This window comes from Esox lucius, chromosome 13 (assembly GCF_011004845.1).
Source record: "Esox lucius isolate fEsoLuc1 chromosome 13, fEsoLuc1.pri, whole genome shotgun sequence".
In the NCBI taxonomy this organism is placed as follows: Eukaryota; Metazoa; Chordata; class Actinopteri; order Esociformes; family Esocidae; genus Esox; species Esox lucius.
The window spans coordinates 8,297,815-8,321,377 of NC_047581.1; the positions used below are offsets into that span (position 1 = coordinate 8,297,815).

The 23,563-nt window shown below is 41.7% G+C and overlaps 1 protein-coding gene across 2 annotated transcripts in view; it reads left to right on the top strand.

The window, feature by feature from the left end:
* The window catches only part of nos1 (nitric oxide synthase 1 (neuronal)), a 40,416-nt gene extending 18,927 nt beyond the window's left edge, over positions 1-21,489 (top strand). The window contains exons 10-29 of one of the 2 annotated variants that reach the window (XM_010905608.4): positions 1,164-1,338; positions 3,037-3,138; positions 3,516-3,710; positions 3,881-3,966; positions 5,235-5,379; positions 6,323-6,427; positions 6,813-6,871; positions 7,423-7,539; positions 8,727-8,901; positions 9,929-10,064; positions 10,324-10,402; positions 11,091-11,287; positions 11,809-11,978; positions 15,494-15,704; positions 16,710-16,797; positions 17,143-17,264; positions 18,277-18,425; positions 19,571-19,765; positions 20,394-20,512; positions 21,067-21,489. In XM_010905608.4, the coding sequence (XP_010903910.2) occupies positions 1,164-1,338; positions 3,037-3,138; positions 3,516-3,710; positions 3,881-3,966; positions 5,235-5,379; positions 6,323-6,427; positions 6,813-6,871; positions 7,423-7,539; positions 8,727-8,901; positions 9,929-10,064; positions 10,324-10,402; positions 11,091-11,287; positions 11,809-11,978; positions 15,494-15,704; positions 16,710-16,797; positions 17,143-17,264; positions 18,277-18,425; positions 19,571-19,765; positions 20,394-20,512; positions 21,067-21,082 (2,641 nt within the window). In that variant the 3' untranslated portion in view covers positions 21,083-21,489. The remainder of the gene's footprint in view (positions 1-1,163; positions 1,339-3,036; positions 3,139-3,515; positions 3,711-3,880; positions 3,967-5,234; positions 5,380-6,322; positions 6,428-6,812; positions 6,872-7,422; positions 7,540-8,726; positions 8,902-9,928; positions 10,065-10,323; positions 10,403-11,090; positions 11,288-11,808; positions 11,979-15,493; positions 15,705-16,709; positions 16,798-17,142; positions 17,265-18,276; positions 18,426-19,570; positions 19,766-20,393; positions 20,513-21,066) is intronic. The other variant, XM_010905609.4, reaches the window with a different exon arrangement.
* Positions 21,490-23,563: the final 2,074 nt, after the last annotated feature.

Sequence of the window (23,563 nt, forward strand, 5' to 3'; positions counted from 1 at the left end):
GCGACGGCTCTCCGCTACTGAGTAGAGCAGCCCCAAGGGACAACTCAGAGCCTGTGTAGTACCTGGTAGATGGATGCAGGTCCCGTCATTTCAGGTCCTCAGAGTTACCTGCAAGTGTTTGTGCTGTGATAATGCGATAATGTGCGTTTTGGCTGCGCTCCTGTGCTTCTTGGCTGCGAGTGTTGTGTTAAGGCTTTCTTGGCTGTGCGCGTCTACTCTCCAACAATGTCCTGCAGAAGCATGGCGCTTTGTAGAGCAAACACACAATGTACTGCAGAAGCATGGTGCTTTGTAGAGCAAACACACAATGTACTGCAGAAGCATGGCGCTTTGTAGAGCAAACACACAATGTACTGCAGAAGCATGGCGCTTTGTAGAGCAAACACACAATGTACTGCAGAAGCATGGCGCTTTGTAGAGCAAACACACAATGTACTGCAGAAGCATGGCGCTTTGTAGAGCAAACACACAATGTACTGCAGAAGCATGGCGCTTTGTAAAGCAAACACACAATGCGTAGCATCTCTTGTTGAAATGTGTCTGTAGGTAATAATGGAATCTACAATTTTACTTAGAATCTGACAGTATTTTAAGGTGAATCTTAGCACTGAAAAGTTACCGAAGCACCTTGTGCTGAACAGCAAAGTCAATTCAGTTACATTTTAAAGTTGGTACTACAGTCGAATTTTTAGCCCTGGCTTTACATAGCAAAACAGATTTGTAATACACATACCGTAGTACGCCGCCACATATTACTATTCCGGGCTCAAATAGCACAGTTTATAGTTAAGGAATAATTCACGGTGGGGTTCTAAGGCCTATATACCATGGCTAAAAGCTTTTCCTAGGCATGACGCATCATAGTGCCTGGACATAGCTCTTAGCCGTGATATATTGGGAATATTCCACAAACTAGCAAGATGCCTTATTCTTAAATAATAAACCAGGTGGTTTGAATCCTAAATGCTGATGGGCTGATAGCCTTGGTGTATGAGGCCATATACCACAATGCCTAATTGCTTGCATATACCATGGCTATCTGCCAATCAACATTCTGGTTTGGATCAAACAGTTTATATAATGCTACATGTTGCCTTCAGCATCTGTACTCCCAATGCTGAATGTCATTAATTAACATTCTTCCCCATGCGCCCGGCCTGCAGGTACGAATGGTTCAAGGACTTGAACCTGAAGTGGTATGGCCTGCCCGCCGTATCCAGCATGCTGCTTGAGGTGGGAGGGCTCGAGTTCACCGCTTGTCCCTTCAGCGGCTGGTACATGGGCACAGAGATCGGCGTGAGAGACTTCTGTGACAGCTCTCGCTACAACATCCTGGAGGTACTATGACCTTTTAAGAAGCATTCAGAGACATTTCTAGATATGATTTCGCACCACTTACATGGCTGGTGCAAGAAGTCCTGCAAGATTGGTTCCAGGGACCTATATGACAGCTGTTGGTCGAGTGGTTAAATGGTGGCACATTGAGATTTCCCAGTTTTATGACAGTGTTACATGTGTTTTATCTCTGGCTATGATATTCACTAGATGACATAGAATGCTTCACTACAATCTGGAGGGCTATTCATGACGCCTCTTCAAAATTGACCATTGTGGATTAATCTGATCTCATGGCAACATGAATAAAGGGCGTCAAACATTTGTCACTTATAGATTACCTCATGAAAGGCATTTCAGACATGGTGGTTTCGTGCAGAGCTATGCTGTATGTGGAAGATGTATCCTAAATCACAGCTACCTATCAAAAAGATGGTTTGAGGTCAAAGGCATGTCTTCGCACTGCAAGAACTGCTTTCATGTGAATTGATGTTGAATTTAATTTATATACGATACAAATTCTTTTAGTAAGATATTACATTTGCCAATAGGATTGGGAAAAATGCACATGCATTCTGGAAATAAGCTACATAGTCTTATTCAGACACATTGATAAAACTGAACAAAGCTGATATTTTTGTTTTCAGATTGTAAGAATTGTACTGTCGTTATTTCAGAATCAAGGGTTGTTTTCTGAATTTCTGTCTTGTTATAAGTAAAAAATGTTAACCCAATTTGCACAATGTTTTGCTTGATTCATCTATTTTTATCTAATTACATTTTGTGGAAGCACTGTTTTCCAGTGATGCTTTAAATTTTTTGTCATTAAGCAGATGCTCCTCACACAGGTGGTTGTTTTGATAAAGAAGATCTTGTTATTGGCTGTTGCTGTAGCTACTGTATGCTGATAAATTATTTAATGTATTTTACAAAAATCGTGATCAACCACGATAATTAGTGCATGTCAAGCGTGTCCTTACAACCACCCAGGGATTCGCTAGGATGTCCCCAGGATGTAAGGAATTTGTTTTGGATCTTAGGAGGTCTCCTTCCTAAAAGCTGTAGCTATAAGTGGATACAGTATGTACAGCGTGTTGTGCTTTATATTCAGCTTAACGTATTAGCATAGCCATTATAATGATGGTAATGTGTGTGTTCCCAGGCACAGAGTCACTTAAGTCCTTTTTTCATATTCCCATTTGAAGCCTCATGAACACCCTTCCTCCTGCTAAAGGTTTACCCATCAACAGAATGATTACGATATATACAAGATAAGATGGTATTATTTTAATGTAGAGCACAAAGAACTTGTAAATTGATTGTTGTGTTTTGTTGTTTAATGTCTCCATTCCAGAGAAGGTCTCCATTATCGAATGTTAAATGTCTTGCGGGCTTTCAGACTGTTTGGGAAATGTGATTTTTACGCTGACTGCAAACACTTAGCCGTCACTCAGGACAGCTATCGCAACCCATTAACTCGAAGGGTCATGTTGATGTAGTATTATGTGAAAAGAGATAAAATTAGTCAAATGTTAATTGAAATCTTCACTCTAACTTTACAAACAACTAATTTGCTTATCTGCCGGAAGGCAAAAACAAGATAAGACCGTGACAGGATCTCACATTAATGTTCCGGCTTAGCTTCAGTTATCAACAACAGCTTTTGTCATTACTCCAAATGTGTGTTTCCCGGTCCAATAGGAAGTGGCCAATAAGATGGCCCTGGATACCAGAAAGACCTCGTCTTTGTGGAAGGACCAAGCATTAGTGGAGATCAACATAGCCGTTCTTTTCAGTTTCCAGGTGATTGCCAAGCATTCTTGAATGATATTATTTGCATTGCTCTCTCTTCTACAGTGGATATAAAAAGTCTACATTATTGTAAGTTTGTTTTTCAATTGAATTGTTCACGTTATAGGTCACATTAAAGGTGGAAAAAGTCCTGGCATGATTTATCTTTGTCTCATTCTTTTACATCACAAGAACCTGGCATTTTAACAGGGGTGTGTAGACTTTTATCCACTGTATATCAACCACACTCTAAAGCATCGACCTTCAGAAGATGTTATGTTAGAAATTGGGTAATGTCAATCTCCAGAACCCCACTGTCACATGAGATCTGAGCACTTGAAGTGACCGAAGTTCTCAGACACAAAGTAATTCCCTGCTGTCTGTTCCAGTCATCGAAAGTGACCATAGTGGACCACCACTCGGCCACGGAGTCCTTCATGAAGCACATGGAGAATGAGATCAGGGTACGAGGGGGCTGCCCGGGGGATTGGGTGTGGATCGTACCTCCAATGTCTGGGAGCATCACCCCCGTATTTCACCAGGAGATGCTCAACTATCGGCTCACGCCTTCCTTCGAGTACCAGGTGAGGAGAAAGGAGAGCGTGCGTGACAAGTTCAAAAGTTGATTCTCTTGAATACTCAGTTTTCTAACCTGAGTCAACAGTAAATTGTATTTCAAAGTATTTAAACGTTAGAAAGAGCTGGTTAATGTTAGTCAGTGGTCAGTGGTTAAATGTTCTCCTCCTTGTCACAGGCTGACCCATGGAATAACCATGTGTGGAAAGCAAACAACGGAACGCCCACCAAGAAACGAGCCATTGGCTTCAAGAAACTGGCCAAGTAAGTGCACAGATGTCCTCTCATTTAGCCTCAGGACAACATTGTTCTTCAATGACATTGGTGTTTGAGGTCACACATTAATCAATAACTTTCTACTCGATGGCCAGTTTATTAGGTAATCTCACCTATTACTGTAAATGAAATGGTGTAGCTTTGCTTGACTGGCCACTAAGTGCAAAGTAAGAGTATAGTGTGTTTGTTTTCATTCAGGGCTGCCTGCTGATTGGCTTACGCTCTTGTACATTTCAGGCGTATTTTTATCTAGAGTGACTTACAGTGCATTCAACTTAAGATAGCTAGATGGGAAAACCACACAACCGAGTAAGCACATTTTTATTCTATGTCAGCTAGCTGCAAAGTGGATGCTAGTAGTGATAACAGTGGAGCATAGTGCCGATTCAAGAAAGGTTTTTGTTTAATCCAATAGGATGTGACCAGGTAGCAGAACAGAGAGGGGGGCGTGAATGGAGCGGATGTACTGAGCTGTGTCATTCCTTTCAGTCAACCCGTAAGAGGGTGATCAGAACTTTCAACTGAAGAAGAGAGAACTGTTTTCTTTTTTCTCCCTCGCATTTGTTGGGTGATTTTTGTCCTGTGCTATTATTGTATTTCCCCTGAGGGGGATGGACACGAGGTAATCACCATCGCCGTCCGCTGTTTAAGCTTAACATGCTGCGTTGTCAGCTTGCCTGATCGAGCGAACTAACCACACAAGTGTCGAAGCCACAATGGGCATGTGTGTTTAAATTACTTTAGAGGGAGGTGACGGAGGAAGGGCTTACGGTGTGATGAAGTCTGTTGTGCCCATGGTCACTGATGCATATGATTTAACTTCCGTTTTTTTCTTCCTCTTTACGCTACAGTACATAAAGTCTTTCATGAATGAACTATTTAAAGCTGGCATCCTGAGTTTGTAAATGCATTTTGTATGACCTTAAAGGATGTGAACCTAATGATGCAGGAAAAATCTTACTTAAAACTCCTCATGAGCTTAGTTTAACAGTCTTACCCCGAGAGACCCTACCGTATGACTACTGGTTCAGTGCTTATAAACACTGTATTGCATTGAACACCGTTAAAACTATATTTGTAATGTCTTGGATGGTCAGGCTTTGCTTTAATAGTTCTGTCTGACCATGTTGTTACAATTAAATTTAATAGTCACAGCTATAAAATGTTTGTAACTGTTTTTATTATTGTATGCAATATATATTTATATATATGACCTTTGACCTTCGTCCCCCGGCTCTGTGCCTCTGTGTGTGCAGGGCTGTGAAGTTTTCAGCCAAGCTGATGGGTCAGGCCATGGCAAAGCGGGTCAAAGCCACCATACTATTCGCCACCGAGACCGGAAAGTCTCAAGACTATGCAAAAACCCTATGTGAGATTTTCAAGCACGCCTTTGATGCAAAGGTAACCCTCAGCTAAATACGTTGAAAATGTGCTCATGTGCCATGTCTATTTTCTGAAACCAACTCCATGCTGTTGACAGAAAGGGAAACCACACAAGCTGAATATTAGGATCAGGGATGATATTGAATGATTTTTTTTTTTAGAAAAATAACAAGGAGAGGTTTTCACACCAAGCTGGCGAGGTTACGCAGAAATGTTTCTTTTGTCACATTCCCTCTCGATCTCATGCCGCAAATTGCCACGGGACCCAACGGCAGAATCAACCCAGCCAAGCGTTGAGCTGTAGTTTAAGATAAGATCATAAAACACTGCATGCTGTGTAAATGGCTTTGGGGGAAAAATTTAAAACCTCGCAGCTCTGCTCCTCTCAGTCATCCAGTGTTTCTCTCCAGGAAAACAGTATCCTTTTTTTCATCCTATTTGTTCTTGTAATCAATCAGAGGAGGTGGAAGTATCTTGTTGTATTTGAAGCAGGCGGATGGATGGATGAATGGTTGACTTGACCGGGATGGGGGGTGTTTCTTCCCTCAGTCGTCTTACCAGTCTTGTTCTCACGGCACGATGGCCTGGAGGCACCGTGGCTGTCGGATCAAGATTGAGAGTCAGATGCCTGGGTGTAAATTGTATGGCAGCCCATTATCAGCATGTTAATGCAAGCCCCAAGCAAATGACTGTTTTGAGATGTTCAAGTCGTGTCTGACAGAGGAGTGGTGGCGAGAAGAGAAGCTTCCCATGGACTTTTTATTTCAATGTTTATCTCTTTAGTTTCTTCTAAAGAGATAAAAATCAGTATCTACTGTTTTTCTTGTCGGAAAATGAAATGTTTGTGTTTTGAACTTCGTATCTGAAAATGGCTCTGGTTCCCATTGCGTTATTGACATCAGGTGGGTGTATGAAATGGAGATGTTTGTCATTGACACACACTTGTGTTCCACCACCGTAGGTGATGTCAATGGATGAGTACGACATGGTGGACCTGGAGCATGAGACACTGGTGCTGGTGGTGACCAGTACCTTTGGAAACGGAGATCCACCTGAGAATGGAGAGGTATGATTGGCCAGCCGGCTGTGTTCAATACACTGTTCTGCCATACTTGTGAGTACCCAAAATCCCAGCAATATAGTAAAACAAGGACCATTTTAAGGGACTATTTTCAGATGAGGGGATAGGTTTGAAGTGCAGCTTAGGGTTTATGTTTAAAGGTTCGAAGTGATTAGGGTTAAGATTTATGGTTTAGCTTAAGGTTATTAAAATATAGGAATGATTGTCCCCACAAGAATGGTGAAATGTGAAGTGTGCATTGGCGCGTGTGGGTGGGTGTGTGTGAATCACAGTATGTGTGCATATAGAACCATCTGTGTTTTCATTATACTTGCGTAAGTCAAACCTGCTCTCGAATGATGGTCTACTGTGTCTTCCTATTATTCTTCAGAAATTCGGAGGTGGTTTGATGGAAATGAGACACCCGACGTCTAACACAGAGGACAGGAAGTGAGTTCAACCAAGCACACTGTCAGGTCTCCTACATGCCACCGTAGATTCATGTACGCTATAGTGGCTAGAGCTCAAATCGGTGCGCACTGACGGCTACAGTCACATGTTTGTGGGGCAACATTTACGATTTTCAAGTGTTCCATGCTTCATTGAACAGAGGTGTGGTAAAAGATTAGTGCATTTTTTTCTCCTGACCGAACAACGGGCCAGGTTTGAACCCACACAGCAAGGCGTGCACTGAAGGCAGCAGCTCAGACTGTTGGACAACACTAGGCCATGGCTACCGTAGGATTTTATTATCGTCCCCATCAGTTACTGAACTGCCGAATGCAGCAGCAATTCTTCCTGTGGTCCACCGTTGTCCAACAGAAGTTAAACCTGCACCCCCATATTGATTCAGGGCTGCTACGCTGACTGACACTGTGCTCCTGACGATTTTCAGTGTCAGGGCCTTGCCTCTGGAGGATTGTGGAGATCAATATGTCTGTCTCTGCAGTTGATTAATAAAGCCTTGTTCGATACTGTACATTTGTCTGCCTCTCTCCTAGGAGTTACAAGGTGCGCTTCAACAGCGTGTCCTCCTACTCAGACACCCGCAAATCTTCCAGCGACGAACCCGAGGCCAAGGTCAACTTTGAGAGCACCGGACCCCTTGCCAACGTCAGGTAGGGTACGCAAGCCCAACCTTTCAGAATGGGTTTAAGAGTTGGATCCAACAGGCACCATTTGACACCGACCTGGTGGATGTTTTGACGGTGTATGTCGTGGAACCTTTTCGACTCCCTGCGTTAACCAATTAAAAACCTCTCCTGTCCTGTCCCATGCTGATTTTTCATAATCAGAAATACATTCCTCTAACTCCGCCTGTCTTGGAGGCCTGCCCCCCCCTCCCTTCCTCCATGCACTTTCCTGCGTGTGCGAGTTTCCATAGCAACAGCTCCTTTTTGGGCTGCTACCCAGGCAAGAGAGATGTTAGGATACTTTTTATTACCTCGTTGAGGAGGACATTGAAATGTTTTCTTCAGCGATTGAAGGTGGAAGCACACGTGGTGGGAGACTTAGGGACAGTGGTGATGGACATTCAAAATGATGTATCCATGTAAAACTGGTTTTAACTTCATTAACAGTAAGTTCCTTTTGACTGTTGATTGTTGTTTCTGTCCCAAACTTGACTCTAGAAACCAATCCCCCTCCACCCCCAAACCCCCTTCAAATGAGGTCATGAAAAGATCAACTAATTTGTCATTATTTTCATCGAACAGAGGTCAATTGAACTTTTAACATGGTAACAGCTCTCTTAACACCTAGATACACATTTACACCTCCAACATCGCCAAAGCCGAAGTCAGCCAACATGCTAACATCTGGACCTATATGCCCTAATCAGAAATGTTGTTTTCGCATGGCGTTAGAGAACACCATTGACTATGTTTAAGAAAACATCAGGATACGAGTACATATGGTAGCCATGGTGTTAAAACGAGCATGACAGAAAGACAAATCTGTCTGAATAGAACCCCAGGACAGCTTCTTAGACCTGATGTGTTTTGAATGGGTGGACAGTGGTGAGAATGTCTCCTGTCACCCTCACCACCTCTCAGAGGGGCTCTTAACACAGACATCTGGTTCAAGATAACACATCAGTCAGTGAGGGACAACTCACCTGTTTGTGTCTGCCAAGTTATGTGAGGACCACCCTTTTTTTGTTTTTTTGTTTGAGCAATTCCCTTTATGGTTGTCTGAATCAAACCAAAGTGTGTGTTTGTTTGTATTGCCGCCTGAGAGTGTCATTTCCTCACACACATTCATTCTCTCGCTCTTTCTTTCACTCTCTCTTTCTCCTTCTTTCCAGGTTCTCAGTGTTTGGCCTTGGCTCCAGGGCCTACCCACACTTCTGTGCTTTTGCCCACGCTGTGGACACGCTGTTCGAGGAGCTGGGGGGTGAGCGAATCCTACGCATGGGGGAAGGAGATGAGCTGTGTGGCCAGGAAGAGTCCTTCAGGAACTGGGCTAAGAAGGTTTTCAAGGTGGGGGACCTGGGGTGTCTTTGTGTGGCACGTACCACCCATGCACATGCAATGCATACACACACACACACATCTACCTGGGACCACATTAGATTAAAATGATGGATAAGCTCCCCTCCATGCTACCAGAACAGCAGACATTCAGTAATAATAATGGGTAATGCAGTATTTAATTTTGAACCAGTTTAACACAGCAGGTATAAAATTCTGCAATAGTATATGCAAATTGTAAATTGGGCTGGGGATAAATGTAAATTGGGCTGGGGATAGGATGGTATTTTATTTGGTACAGGTTGATTCATGTTTTGTTTGGACCAAATCCAAATCCTAGATCTTCTAAACCTTGATCGCACTACCAGTTCCTGCATCAACAGTAGGACTCATAGCTGTGAGAAGTAGAGGTGCTGCAGGCCCCCTGACACAATTTCAGCACCCTGAGCTTCTGGAAATCCCTCATTTTTGTTTTCTGACGAAGCGTGTGGGTTTCTCGGTCCATGTGATGCGCGTCATCGCAGTCGTGCTTTTGTCCCTGTGTGTACGATAGCCATCAGGTGGTCAACCGTTATCAGCACCCCATGATCAAAACATCTTTCTCTAGCCACGGACAAATCTCAGACACGGCCTCTGTAAAGAAGTGTTTGCATCCAAGAATGCCAGAATACCTGGTGTTATGTAAAATATGCCAACAGGTGACTGAGTGATGTGTGATGCATTCATTTGTAAATTCATAACGGCACCCACGCTGTGGCACTCCAGTCTGCTGAATCATTCCTTGTTTGTCGAGGTAATGTTTCAGGCAGCCAGACCTTGGGATGATGTCCGTGGGCTGAACCGACTTTGTGTGCAGGCCAGGAGATTCTCCTGCTTGATTTAGTGCATTATTCATCGCCTCATTCTCCGAAATGGAGTATCAAAAAACCCTCTCGGCTCTAAAAGACGGATCTTTGAATAATTGTTCTTATCAAAGCCTGCCTGTCTTTCAAATGTGTGTACTTATAAACGCCTGTGGGTGTCTCCGTCTGTCAAGGCTGCCTGTGACGTGTTCTGCATTGGTGATGTGAACATCGAGAAGGCGCATGATTCGTTGATCAGTAACGATCGGAGCTGGAAGAAGAGTAGGTTCCGCCTCACCTACACAGCTGAGGCCCCGGCTCTAACACAAGGTAAAGGGAGTGTTATTGAAAACTTTATACAACACATACTAAGGTTTTACTCTTTATAAGGCCTATATAGGCTACAACTGCTTTGTAATGGCCCATCTTGATTACATAAGAAATTGCACAGATGCTTCAAATATAATCACAATCCAAAATTCATCTTCTATAAAGAATGGCAAAGGAGTCTTTTTTTCTGATGAAGGGGAATTTATTGACCATATATAAAAGCTAATCTATCAACTCTTCTGAATGTGTCCTCATACAGCACTATACAGCATTCATAAGAAGAAGGTTCATGGAGCCAAGATCTTACAGAGTGAAAATCTGCAAAGTTCCACATCGAAGTGGGTACACGTTCTCTTACAATACAGTACGATGCGATGGAATAACAATACAGTATCATTGGACAGGTCTTATGTATCTCCTAATATGTGCAACAGTCAATCCTCAACATGTACAGGGCAATCCATTTAAAAAAACACTATTGTATAAAACACAGCACCAAAAGTCAGCCCAATATTCTGTGCTGGGTGTTCATCTATGCTATATGCATACTGCTATTTTTTTATTATTAAAGTTAGACAACTTTTTGGGAAAATGTATCCCAAAGTTTGGCAGCTGAGTACAAATGAATATTATTTTACCATTTTTTAATTTTTAAGTAACAACACTGGTTTCACTCTCTATAGTGAAATGGTCGTCCCAGACCAAGTTAAAATGCTAACTGTTCACAATCTTATGAGCAAGACCCCACTGAATCTGAGAGATCTTTCTCCTCTGCTCTGAGCCTTTAAAACTGGGAGTTGTTAAGATCAGCATGCACCAAAAGACTACAGCTTATCTGTTCTGAGATGTCTGCGGTTTGTTTTTAATTCTCTTAACTGGACTGGAGAGCATTCAATTAGCACTTTCCTATTCTCATGTAGGAAATGAATACGCCAGAATTTAGGGTATTGCTGGGAACTGTACGCGGGTTATAACTCCTGTATGTATAATAGTCACAAACTGTAACTACATTCCTAAATCTCCTAGCAGTCGTTCCACCATATTTGTTCGGCTTCACACAAATAACGAGGACAGCCTGGCGTACCAGCCCGGCGACCATCTGGGCATCTTCCCTGGCAACCACGAGGACCTGGTTACGGCCCTTATAGAGAAACTAGAAGACGCCCCACCTGTCAATCAGATTGTCAAGGTGGAGTTCCTTGAAGAGAGAAACACGGCCCTAGGTTTGTATTTTTATTTAACCAATAAGGCATAATGGGGTGTGGTATATGGCCAAAATACCATGGCTAAGAGCTGTTCATAGGCACAATTAATCGAGGAGTGCCTGGGTAGAGAGGCTTAGCCGGGGTATGTTGGCAATATGTAACAAACGCCTGAGATGACTTATTGTTATTATAAACCGGTTATCAACACAGTTGGCGCAGTAGGAAGTGATGTGATGCCACTAATGAATTAGAATATTTGAATCCTGAATACAGATTGGCTGAAAGCTGTTGCACATTGGTCCACATCCCCTAGTGCCTCTTTGATAGATTTTTCCACTAAACAGCAAAGAACAAATGTCCTTTCAGTTAAGTAAATCACTTGAAGCAGATTTTGAAACTGACTCGAGATTTAGTTAATTGTTATGCACAAATCAGCTATACATTTTCTATGACATTGTGTGATATTGTTTGATATATGTTTGTTTCAGTATGTCATCTGGTGTCTTACTAGAACGTATATTGGTGTTATTTTGTTGTAGGTGTGATCAGTAACTGGCTAGAGGAGCCTCGTATCCCGCCATGCACCATCTTCCAGGCCTTCCAGTACTTCCTGGACATCACCACGCCCCCCAGCCCTGTCCTATTGCAGCAGTTTGCCTCCCTGGCAACCAATGAAAAGCATAGGAGGAAACTAGAGATCCTCAGTAAGGTAATGAAGGGTTTCACCCATAGTGTAATTGTATTTTTTACCTCTGACCGATCTGAGCGCAGGGGTCTTTGCGATGTTGACATACAAATACGGGTCATTCAGTGTAGGAAGACATTGGCCCCCTAAATAATACTCATCTGGTTTGCTTATGTCGAGGTATCCAAAACCTTTTTTTGACCCCAGCAGGTAAGGAAAGTGACAAATGTTTCCATTTCGTTTTAGTGGGGAGCTTTCACAAGCAGTCATTCTTTTCATCTGATTCGTAATAATTTATTATCCTATATTCCTAGTGGAGTCTAGATCCTGTGACCTTCAGGTTTAAATGGTAATTGTGCCCCTAAGTAAGGGATAATTGCTCCTTTAAGGAGATTTGGATAAGAACTGCCAAACGACTATAATGAAATATTAAAATCTGAAGGGAGTAAGGTTTGAAATGCCTCAGAATAGCTTTTTATCAAGAAGTTAAATGTGGTCTTTTTAAGTGTTCTAGGACTGCTCATCGTAGTCAACATAAGAACAGTGAATGTTTATAAACAATGACTGATCTTGTGTGTAGAAATTGTCCTTATCATTGGTGATATTTATTCCCCTGCCTGATTGAGTGCCCGGTCTTGTTCCATCTGTTCTAAAGTTTAATGAAGGAATACAGCTGCATGTCATTGCTACTGGAGGTTACTCAAGTTTAGTAACCCGAGTCTATGCAACGTGTCGGATTTGTAAAATGTTTTTGGACCGTTTATCTCCCGAACACATTTTCAAATCAGGCAACCTAATATGAGTTCCCAAGTTTCAAAACATATTTTCCGCATTTAGTCCATTTTGATTCATAATGCATTAATAAACATAGACGGGTAATGTGTTTCTGCTAGCACTTTATTCAAAATAATGTGCAGCAAAGTCATATAGTGGATATAGACAACTGTGTATAACCCCATTAAGAACTGAACCCATGACTCACTAGCAGCATGCTCTTACCAACTGATCCACGCTGGAACATCAGGTGATTCAGTTCATTAGCATTCATTAGATTCTTTATGCTTTTTCACTATGTAATGGAGGTAAAGGAACGGAATGTGAATGTGGAACCAAAAGCATAACATAGTCTTTAACTTCTTTTCATCCCGTAATGGAAGTTCGTCGACTTTAAAGTGAAGCCTTCATAGAAACACATTGAAGGCTTCCCTGGTGAATGTGTTTCCTTGTTCTTTTCAGTACTGTGGCTGTGAATTTCCTCTTTATCTTGACTCTGGCACCTTTTTCTCAAGGCACAAAGCCACCTGTCTCTTTGGTTGATTTACCTCAGAAATACTCTATAAAACCTCTTTCCACTGTTTGATTAAAACACCATTTGAAGTACTTTGCTTTTGTCTAAAAGAACCTTACAGTAGGCGGGTTTTGGCTGGCACAGATGCCATGGAACTTAAACCCTATGCCTGATAACCTGCAGATATTTTCTCCCCATGCAATGCTTCCCACAGTTGAAGAAATACACAAAACATCCTCAGTTTTTGTAAATGTGTTTTAAATGTTATGTTGGCCAGGCGATTGAGTGACTCACTCTCCATGGTTCATCTCATTCTCAAAAACAAGAAAAGACATAAAAAATGTAAAAGAAGTAGAAGGAGAAATGAATAAAAAAAGAAAAAAGTGGAACCTTCAGCTACTGGTTATGTATTCTTACAGGCTTACAGGCTTATTATATGTGCTTTTTGGGTCGTAGTTCAACAACAAACCTGCATACTGTACTTGTGGGGTTACAAAAGTACAGTACGTTGTACAGGCTGACCAAAAATGTTAAGGCATCAGTAAATCATGTCGCTGCCATTCTTAGGAGAGGAAGAAGTTTGTTTGCAGTGTGAGTGTCAGATCTAGCTGAAAAATCTTTTCCATCCTCCACAAATGTGATGCTATATACAGTGGGGCAAAAAAGTATTTAGTCAGCCACCAATTGTGCAAGTTCTCCCACTTAAAAATTTGAGGTACACTTCAACTATGAGAGACAAAATGAGAAAAAAAAATGTATGAATGTATTGGTAAATTCCTCAGTAAAATAAGAAATAAATAAGAGCTGTCAAAGGACACCAGAAACAAAATTGTAGACCTGCAACAGGCTGGAAAGACTGAATCTGCAATAGGTAAGCAGCTTGGTGTGAAGAAATCAACTGTGGGAGCAATTATAAGAAAATGGAAGACATACCAGACCACTGATAATCTCCCTTGATCCGGGGCTCCACGCAAGATCTCACCCCGTGGGGTCAAAATGATCACAAGAACGGTGAGCAAAAATCCCAGAACCACACGGGGGGACCTAGTGAATGACCTGCAGAGAGCTGGGACCAAAGTAACAAAGGATACCATCAGTAACACACTATGCCGCCAAGGACTCAAATCCTGCAGTGCCAGGCCCGTCTGAGGTTTGCTAGTGAGCATTTGGATGGTCCAGGATTGGGAGAATGTCATATGGTCAGATGAAACCAAAATAGAACTTTTTGGTAAAAACTCAACTCGTCATGTTTGGAGGAGAAAGAATGCTGAGTTGCATCCAAAGAACACTATACCTACTGTGAAGCATGTGGGTGGAAACATCATGCTTTGGGGCTGTTTTTCTGCAAAGGGACCAGGACGACTGATCCGTGTAAAAGGAAAGAATGAATGGAGCCATGTATCGTGAGATTTTGAGTGAAAACCTTCTTCCTTTAGCAAGGGCATTGAAGATGAAACGTGGCTGGGTCTTTCAGCATGACAATGATCCCAAACACACTGCTCGGGCAATGAAGGAGTGGCTTCGTAAGAAGCATTTCAAGATCCTGGAGTGGCCTAGCCAGTCACCAGATCTCAACCCCATAGAAAATCTTTGGAGGGAGTTGAAAGTCTGTGTTGCCCAGCAACAGCCCCAAAACATCACTGCTCTAGAGGAGATCTGCATGAAGGAATGGGCCAAAAAACCAGCAACAGTGTGTGAAAACCTTGTGAAGACTTACAGAAAATGTTTGACCTCTGTCATTGCCAACAAGGGGTATATAACAAAGTATTGAGATTAACTTTTGTTATTGACCAAATACTTATTTTCCACCATAATTTACCAATTAATTCATTAAAAATGTTGTCTCTCATAGTTGAAGTGTACCTATGATGAAAATTACACTTTTTAAGTGGGAGATCTTGCACAATTGGTGGCTGACTAAATACTTTTTTGCCCCACTGTATATGTATACCGCGCTCATTAACACTAAGAACAAGGCATGAGGGGATGTGGTATATGGCCAATATACCACAACTATGGGCTGTTCCTATACACCACTTAAAGTGGAGACAGTCCTTCACCTTGTTATATAGGCTACTGTATATATCACAAACTGTCAAGGTGCCTTTTTGGCATTATAGTTTACACAATTCATACAATTAACAGGATTCTTTTCAACAAGTTTGCAGGTCCCTCATTATGATAGGTAATATAAAATGTACAAATCAAAGATGTTCTCGTCTGTCCGACTCTGTTTTGCCCTCCTCTCCAGGGCTTGCAAGAGTATGAGGAGTGGAAGTGGTACAACAACCCGACTATGGTGGAAGTGTTGGAGGAGTTCCCGTCCATTCAGATGCCGTCCACCCTGCTTCTGACCCAGCTGCCCCTCCTCCAGCCTAGATACTACTCCATCAGCTCTTCACCGGACTTCCACCCTGGGGAGATCCACCTTACAGTGGCCGTGGTGTCCTACAAAACCAGGGGTAAGGCCCGTCTTTTGCTGCACCCGAGCAGAACTGACAGCTGTAGGTTGGGCTGACATGAGGGAGCATGAAGTTTCCCAATAATTAGTGTGCTGAGGGAAGTTCACTGGTCTGATACGGAAGTTAAAGGTTGTCCGCTAGGGCTGGTCTTATAGACACATACGTAGTCTTTTTGTAGCTGTTTCAGCATGTCTATGAAGGGAATCCGTTATTGTTCCCTTGACCAAGAAAACCTAATTCTTTCTGCAAGTTGCTCTGGATAAGATGTAAAAATACAATTTAAAAATGTGAAATGGTAATTTGCTGACACGGTACAATGATGTGGAGATATTGGTGGGAAGCGAGTGTGCTATTTGAAAATTGTATCATTAATAAAATGAGTCATCCTTTCTGGAGCGACCCTGTGAGAGTTAAAAGCAAAAGAGTTTAAAGTTATCTTAGAACGCCAGCCTGTATTTTAGGGCATTTAATCCACCTTGGAAATCCTTACCTAAACAAACATCCAAGATGGCTTTCACGGCAAAGCATAATGTGGGGGCACATTTACCGCTAACGCTAATACGATAATTACATTGGATATATCCAATATTACACCAAGAACATTCCAAAAAAACTGTTTCTTTATGTTTGCTTCTTGTGCATGTAATTGAACTACTATACATTCATGAATTCATTAATCCTTAAGCTTTGACATTTATTAAATAGCAATTTAGTTCAACTGCCAGGTAACATGAACAAAAACAGCCGGCTGCAGGCACCTTTTTAATTCTCTGAGATGTTTGTGCGCGTTTGCCTGTTTGCGCGTGTGTGCCTGTTTGTGCATGTGTGAACACGCTCTGTGAAGTGAAGTGCATGATGCCGAGGCTGACAGTTAAATTACAGTCATTTGCCCACACTGCAGAACAGCATTATGTGTACTCTACTTCAGTGTTAGTTTGTGTGGCGTGGTGTGAGGACGAGGAGGTACATAGGTAAAGTGTATGACGGCTGATTGTCTCTTTTCAGATGGAGAGGGCCCGATACACCATGGAGTGTGTTCGTCATGGCTTAACAGAATAGAAGCAGATGAAATGGTCCCCTGTTTTGTCAGAGGGTATACCACTTTGCTTCTTACTTTGTGTGTGCTATTGCTGCAAAGGTGTATTTAAGCAGTAATATATCACTGTTTTTAGGTGCAACACCGTGCCTGTAACCGTGGCATATTGGCAGTAAAACACAACCTGAGTTGCCTTATTATTTTTATAAACTCCTCTAAGTAACGTAATTAGAACTGTTGATATCTGTAGTACCTGTAGTACACTGTCTGATATACCTCAGTTTTCAGCAAATAGACATTCAGGACTTAGACGGCCCAGTTCCTAATATCAAATAAAATGTTTTGTTCCTTAAAGTTTGATGATATTTGATATTCTAATGGATGATCATTCTTTGACTGTAGTGCTCCTACATTCCGATTACCGAAGGACCCTCGAGCTCCGTGTATCCTGGTCGGCCCAGGCACTGGAATCGCCCCCTTCAGAAGTTTTTGGGAGCAAAAACTCTTTGACTACGAACACAAAGGTTTGTTTACGTTGTAGAATAGCAAAAGGCTCTGCCGCTACTTATATTACTTATTCCTTAATGACTTACTGAGCCCTTCACTTTCACCAAATGTTGACTTAATTTATAAGTGTGTGTGTGTGTGTGTGTGTGTGTGTGTGTGTGTGTGTGTGTGCGTGCAAATGGGTGACAAAGGGAAAAAATGAGTTGACGACCCTAATGAATGCTAGTGCAATTATCATCCCATCATGCTCTGTGGCATCTATAAAATGCTGAGCAGGCCCATTTGACCTGGATTTTGGATCAAGGTGGCAAGAGACTTGGCAATAAAAGAGGGTTTATTATTGGTGCACGGATGGCAGGAGCTTTAGTCACAGACTGATCAACTGGCTAGTATTTCAAGGAAAAAAGTTACATCTGCATTTAGATCTATGGTAAAGACAACAGGGACGAAAATTGTGGTCCAAAACCCTGTGGGAGGCATTTAAGTTATGCTGTGGGGGGCATTTTCCTGGCATGGTTTGGGTACACAAGGTGACTGCAAATCCTTAGAGTTATGCTGATTCATCGTCTTTATCGTATGTTAAAACATCTATCTTGATGGGAGAGGTCTCTTCCAGGATGACAATGCCATCATCCACAGGGCACAAAGGGTCACTGAATAGTTTGGTGAGTATTATGTGGGTGTTATGAGTCATCTGCTATGGCCTTCACAGTTTGATAGACCCATAGATCTATAACATGACGCGTTGAAGCTTTTCTAGAGCCTCGCAGTGGCCCAACACATTACCAAGACACCTGGTTCATTTTTCCTTTTATTTGTCACCTGTTGTTATGTATGTGTAATAATTGTATGCTTAATTTGATAGAGGAAGTGGTGAAAAACAAAGAGCATGTTTTAAAAACAAATTATGGAATGGGCCAGACTCCAACCCATGATGAAGCAATGCACGTGAACCGGAGGAAGCAACTAGCACCACAAACATTTTAGTCTACATTCAGAAAGAACTTGTTGCTGTGTTTGTCTCCGTAGGTATCAAACCCTGCCCCATGATCCTGGTATTTGGATGCCGGCAATCGCACATAGACCACATCTACAAGGAGGAGACTATTCAGGCTAAGAACAAGGAGGTGTTCAAAGAGCTTTACACAGCCTACTCCAGAGAGCCTGGCAGACCAAAGGTAGGCCCTACTGTTGACCTTCAGAAATACAGTTCCTTTAATTGCCTACTGCAGTCTTTATAAGAAATCATGCATCTTGTTTTATTTAATAAAAATACCTTAAATGCTTTTTATTTATATCCCTGGTCCTTGAAATTCTCAGACTGTTCATAAGGTCAAAAAATCTGGTACAGATATGTTAAAGGACCCCAGACAAGATACAATTCTATGGATTGTTTTAGAATTTTCTGCTGTACAACAGCTGACTAAAAACGTGCATTTAGATCAAGAAGATGACACAAGCAGCTTAGACAGTTTCCACGGTAACAGAGCTTCTACAATGATGTAATGGAACTTTTAGACAAAGTTGCCAATTGTTGTGGCAAACAGAAACAGATTACCATCTGTGACTTTTACAGTATCAGCAAACTAGGCTAGCTTTATGAAGCAAAATTGCTGCAGAGATTGTTTTTAGTAACCCTTGATGGACCACAAGCGGTTGTTTTTAATTGGAGGCTAGTGAAGCTACATTGGCAGAACCTAGGAAGCTAAATCTGGTAGGCGGAGCCAAGCACAAGCAAGTGAGCTCCGATTGGCATGTTCTGGCATGTATTTGCATTTTTTCAGTGGGAAATGGCTACTCTGAAACACACTTTTGCGGTAGCTAGATTACCTGTGATCCTTCCGATTTATAGATCAGTTGGGTCATTTGGAAACTAGTTCTGTTTGTCGCGACTGTGACATCAAACTAAGATCCTAATTCCAGGGATGGTTTTCAAATCACTTTTGCACTAAAAGGACATTATCTTCTTATTTACAATATCAGTGTTATTATTACCTTACAGTTAAAAAATAATACATAAAATAATACAATTAAAAAGGAAATCAGTGTGCTGTCTGGTGTGATTAGACTGAGGTCATGTGGGCAATGTGGTGTATGTTTATATTATAATAAAGTCTGTACAGTATATCCCTGTTTTTGTCAATATTTTGACTCTTACTTTCTTTACCGTAAGATATAGTCTTTATCCAGGGCACCATTTGCATTGGATTGTACTTGAACCAAATGCACCACTACTAGAATCTGTTGCATCCAAACTCTTGATAACCCTGTTTCCCTGATGATTTACTCCATGGCTCTCAATCTCCCCCTGTCTCGGACACAGAAATATGTGCAGGATGTGCTTCGTGAGCAGCTGTCGGAGACTGTGTACCAGTGCCTGAGAGAGGAGGGAGGACACATCTACGTGTGTGGGGATGTTGGTATGGCCGGGGACGTCCTCAAGACCATCCAGCAAATCATCAAACTGCAGGGCAACATGACTCTGGAGGACGCTGGATTCTACATCAGCAAACTTCGAGTAAGATATGTTTTGCTGTCCTGTACGCAGTCAGCTAACTAGCGGAGGAGCTACTCCCTGCGCGAGTCACCCACATTGATCAGACTTGATTGATCCAGAGTGCATCGACTCCTAATGCGGTCCATGGTATCTTACTTTTTCACGCGTCTAGAATGCTGCCTTGCAAACTAACCGACCAGATTGATTTTTAGACTAGGTAACTGACATACTCACTGATACTTTTTTACAACTTAAATAAGCGATTCGGATTAAGACCACCTGACATTCAACTGTACAGGTAATCAATGCAGAACATAAAACTGTTGGGTCAGTAATGACTAAGCGGAGGAGTATATAATTAACTAATTTCTAAGGATCTGCCTCCAAACCCAGGAACATCTAAGGAAAGCTTTTATCCAAGCCCCGACCACTGAAGCCATTTTCAAGGCCTGTAAAGAAATAACCTGTTCTGCTCAACCTGTGGACCTGGTCATAAAAAAAATATCAGTGGAAATCATGAAGAAAAAAATACCCCCCCCCCCCCCCCCCCCCACTATCCCTTTCTTTTTCCTCTGCCCATCTAACCTCAAATCATCTCTGGTGTCATTGTGTGCACATCCCTTTTAACAGCGCCCTTCTCTCCCGGCAGGATGAGAACCGATATCATGAAGACATCTTTGGTGTCACACTGCGTACCTATGAGGTCACCAACCGACTGCGCTCGGAATCCATCGCATACATTGAGGAAAGCAAAAAGGACTCTGACGAGTGAGTCCTCAGTGTTCCGCAAAAGTTTTCGTTATTTCCTCCTCTAGATCTTTCAAAGCGACCTGTTGTCCCAAGGACGTCTTGCATGTCTTTACACAAGCTACTGTTCCATACTAGTGGGACGGACCTGCAAAGCTGTAGATACAATGGAGATTAGAATTTTTTTTTCAATTTATGACAGTTGTTTTAAAATAATGAACAGGTAACCATAGAAACCAGTTGAAAAGGTCTTCAACCCAACTAACTGGAGTGGAGTGTTAGCGAGTGGCTCGATTATATTCTCTGAAGTTTTTGCATTGAAAGTTAAGAGCCTCTTTCTCATCCACACACTGTATAGTAAGAGGAGTGGAAAAGGCTGGCTTACACAATGCCTCATTAACAAAGCTGCATAATAATGTATGGAGGTATGTATTGAGCAGCCTCCATGGTTCCTGTTTGAATTGTCACTTGAACTTCTCAGTGTTTCAAAGCCCCGTTTGCTGAGTGAGCTGTGTGAGTAATGTTTGTAACGTCCCTCACCCGGGCTAACTCCACCCCCCTCCTTTGTCTGTCAGGGTGTTCTGCTCCTAGAACCACAAGAGCGGCTTCCGGATCTTTCTGACGTGGACCAATCGGAAGGGCCGTATGCTGCAGGGGAACAGCAAAATGAGTGACCCTAACCCTATGGCTAGTCGAGAATACTGTGCCAAGTTTTGTACTGTAAAAAAAATTATGTTTGGTTTTTTTGGTTAGTTTTATATATATATATACACACACAAGTTCTGCTTCATCATGATCAGTCAGGCTTTGCATTTAGTCTGTAGTAACATTTATTTTCCAAGAGTTTTTGAGGTGCACTTTTGTTTTGTTTAATTATGAATTGGGAAATTGATCATTTTTCTGATTTCATTATGCATCATAATGTGCACCTAGTATAACACCTGCCTCCTTGTTGATGCATGAGCAAGACGAGAATAATAGTAAAGAAATATATTCTATGTTTGTTGGCTATTTAATGTTAGATTCAAAACATTTTGCTAAACTTTTATATTTGTGGGACTGCTTATGGGGACAAGGTCTCAATGCTGTGATTGGAGATTCAGTTTAAGTTCCATTCCCAACCAACTGACTCCGCTGCATATTAACCTAACTAGGCTGAAGATTTCTAAGTCAGCGCTAATCTTTCCAGCTTTGGAGTGTATTCTTTATTACTGAGATTCAAGGGTAAGTGCAGGCTACTGCTTTTTTTTAAAGATAGGCTTGTTAGAGTGCAGGAGACAGAAAGCGGAAGGGAGAGATTGAAAGAGTCAGAGTACCAGATAGTTTCTGTGTGCTACATTGAAGAGAGAGCAAGTATGGATTTGGTGAACGTTCCAGGCACTTTGTCATCTAAAACTATAAGTGTTCAGCATCTTCTTGACAGTTAATCAAAATAGATGTGTTCTGGAGTTACAGCTTTCTCTGTTTCTGTCTCCGCTTGCCTGTCAAAATAGCAGAATCGCTCCCTTTTTTGTGAACCGGTTTCATAGCAGCAATTGCATAAAAACGTGGACAGAATTTTGAGAAATCATATGTATTTGCCTCCTGTACACGTTAACATAACCAGTATTTAAATATTGCACACACAAAAAAAGAGTTTATAATCTAGAGGGCTCTGCATCTTATAAATATGTGGTAGGGAAAGTCTGTGGCAAATATAGCTGACTTCTTTCCTAATCATTTGCTAAGACCAAATGCTGAGGTATCGGGGTGCTGAAAGTTCTTTATATTAACGCAGCACATATTTCCAATGGGAACTAAGATGGTGAGGAAAGGATGAATGATTTTAAATGAATGGAAATGTTGGGTTTTCATCATATCCCTACAATATCAGTTTTTATCACAACTGTCTATGTGACCAGAGCTATATATGGATACATATATGCAACGTTCCATGTAAAGGAACCCTGTTTGTGTAGTGTTTGTCTTCTGCACGGACATCTGGATTAAGAGCAGATTGGTGTGAATGTCATGTGGCAGAACCTCAATACTGAGTAGCATAAATCTTGAAAAGCAGAAAGCTCAAATGGTAGAAAAGTGAACACCAGAAATGTAAAAAAAAAACTTGAATAGCAGAAATGGTGACAACGCACTTGTATGCGAATGTTACATAATGGATTTATTGTTTTTCCATGTCTGCCTCTCTCTTTCTGAACACATACTCTGAAGTAAGTGGAATTAGGGGCTGCATTCAGCTTACCAGTAGTTATTCTGATAACAGCAAATATACATTGATTAAATCTATGCACAGTAAATTTGAATTATTTCCATAAATACTCACACTTGCATTCCATGAAAAGTAATCCAATGTGGGCAACATAACCTCTGTTGGTGGCAACAATCAACCACGATAGACAGTGTTGATTGGCACATGGAAGGAAGTACAGTGGGGTTATAGGCGGGATCAAATTGTCAACATGTTGTCCCAGTGAGATTCTGGGGTCCAAGTCTGTACAGGTCTTTTAGGGAGCCCATTCTGGCTGTAGGTTGCTATTAGGTAAACATTAATTAGTTATGGGTCTCTTTAATACCTCTGACTGTCCTATTTTTGCTCCCTATCTTTCTCCCTCAATCTCATGAGTTTCCCTTTTTCCCTGTTTGGAGTAACACATAAGGTCACCAGTAAATGTCCACGTTAATAACTTATACCAAAAATAGGTTAACACTTGTGTTGTCCTTTTTAGAATCAGGTACGACTTAGAAAAAGTAATGTGTCACATTTTGGTCTGAGTTATTAACATGGTAATTAACAGGTGACTTTCAAGTGTGTAATTAAAAAGCGTTAACTACATAATGTGTCATGAAATCTGTAGGTACACATGTGGAATAAAATTCAGGAAATGTTTGTGAACTTAGAGGCCGCGGGGTAGCCTTGTGTTCAGTAGTGTTGGTAAACTAAAAGTAGCTATTTCTAATCCCTGAGCCAGCAAAGTAAAAAAAATGTGCGTCCCTAAGCAAGGCAGTTAACCGAACATTGTTGATTACATGAATGCATTCTTAGTCATACTCGCCGGGACAAATATTGTTATTTTA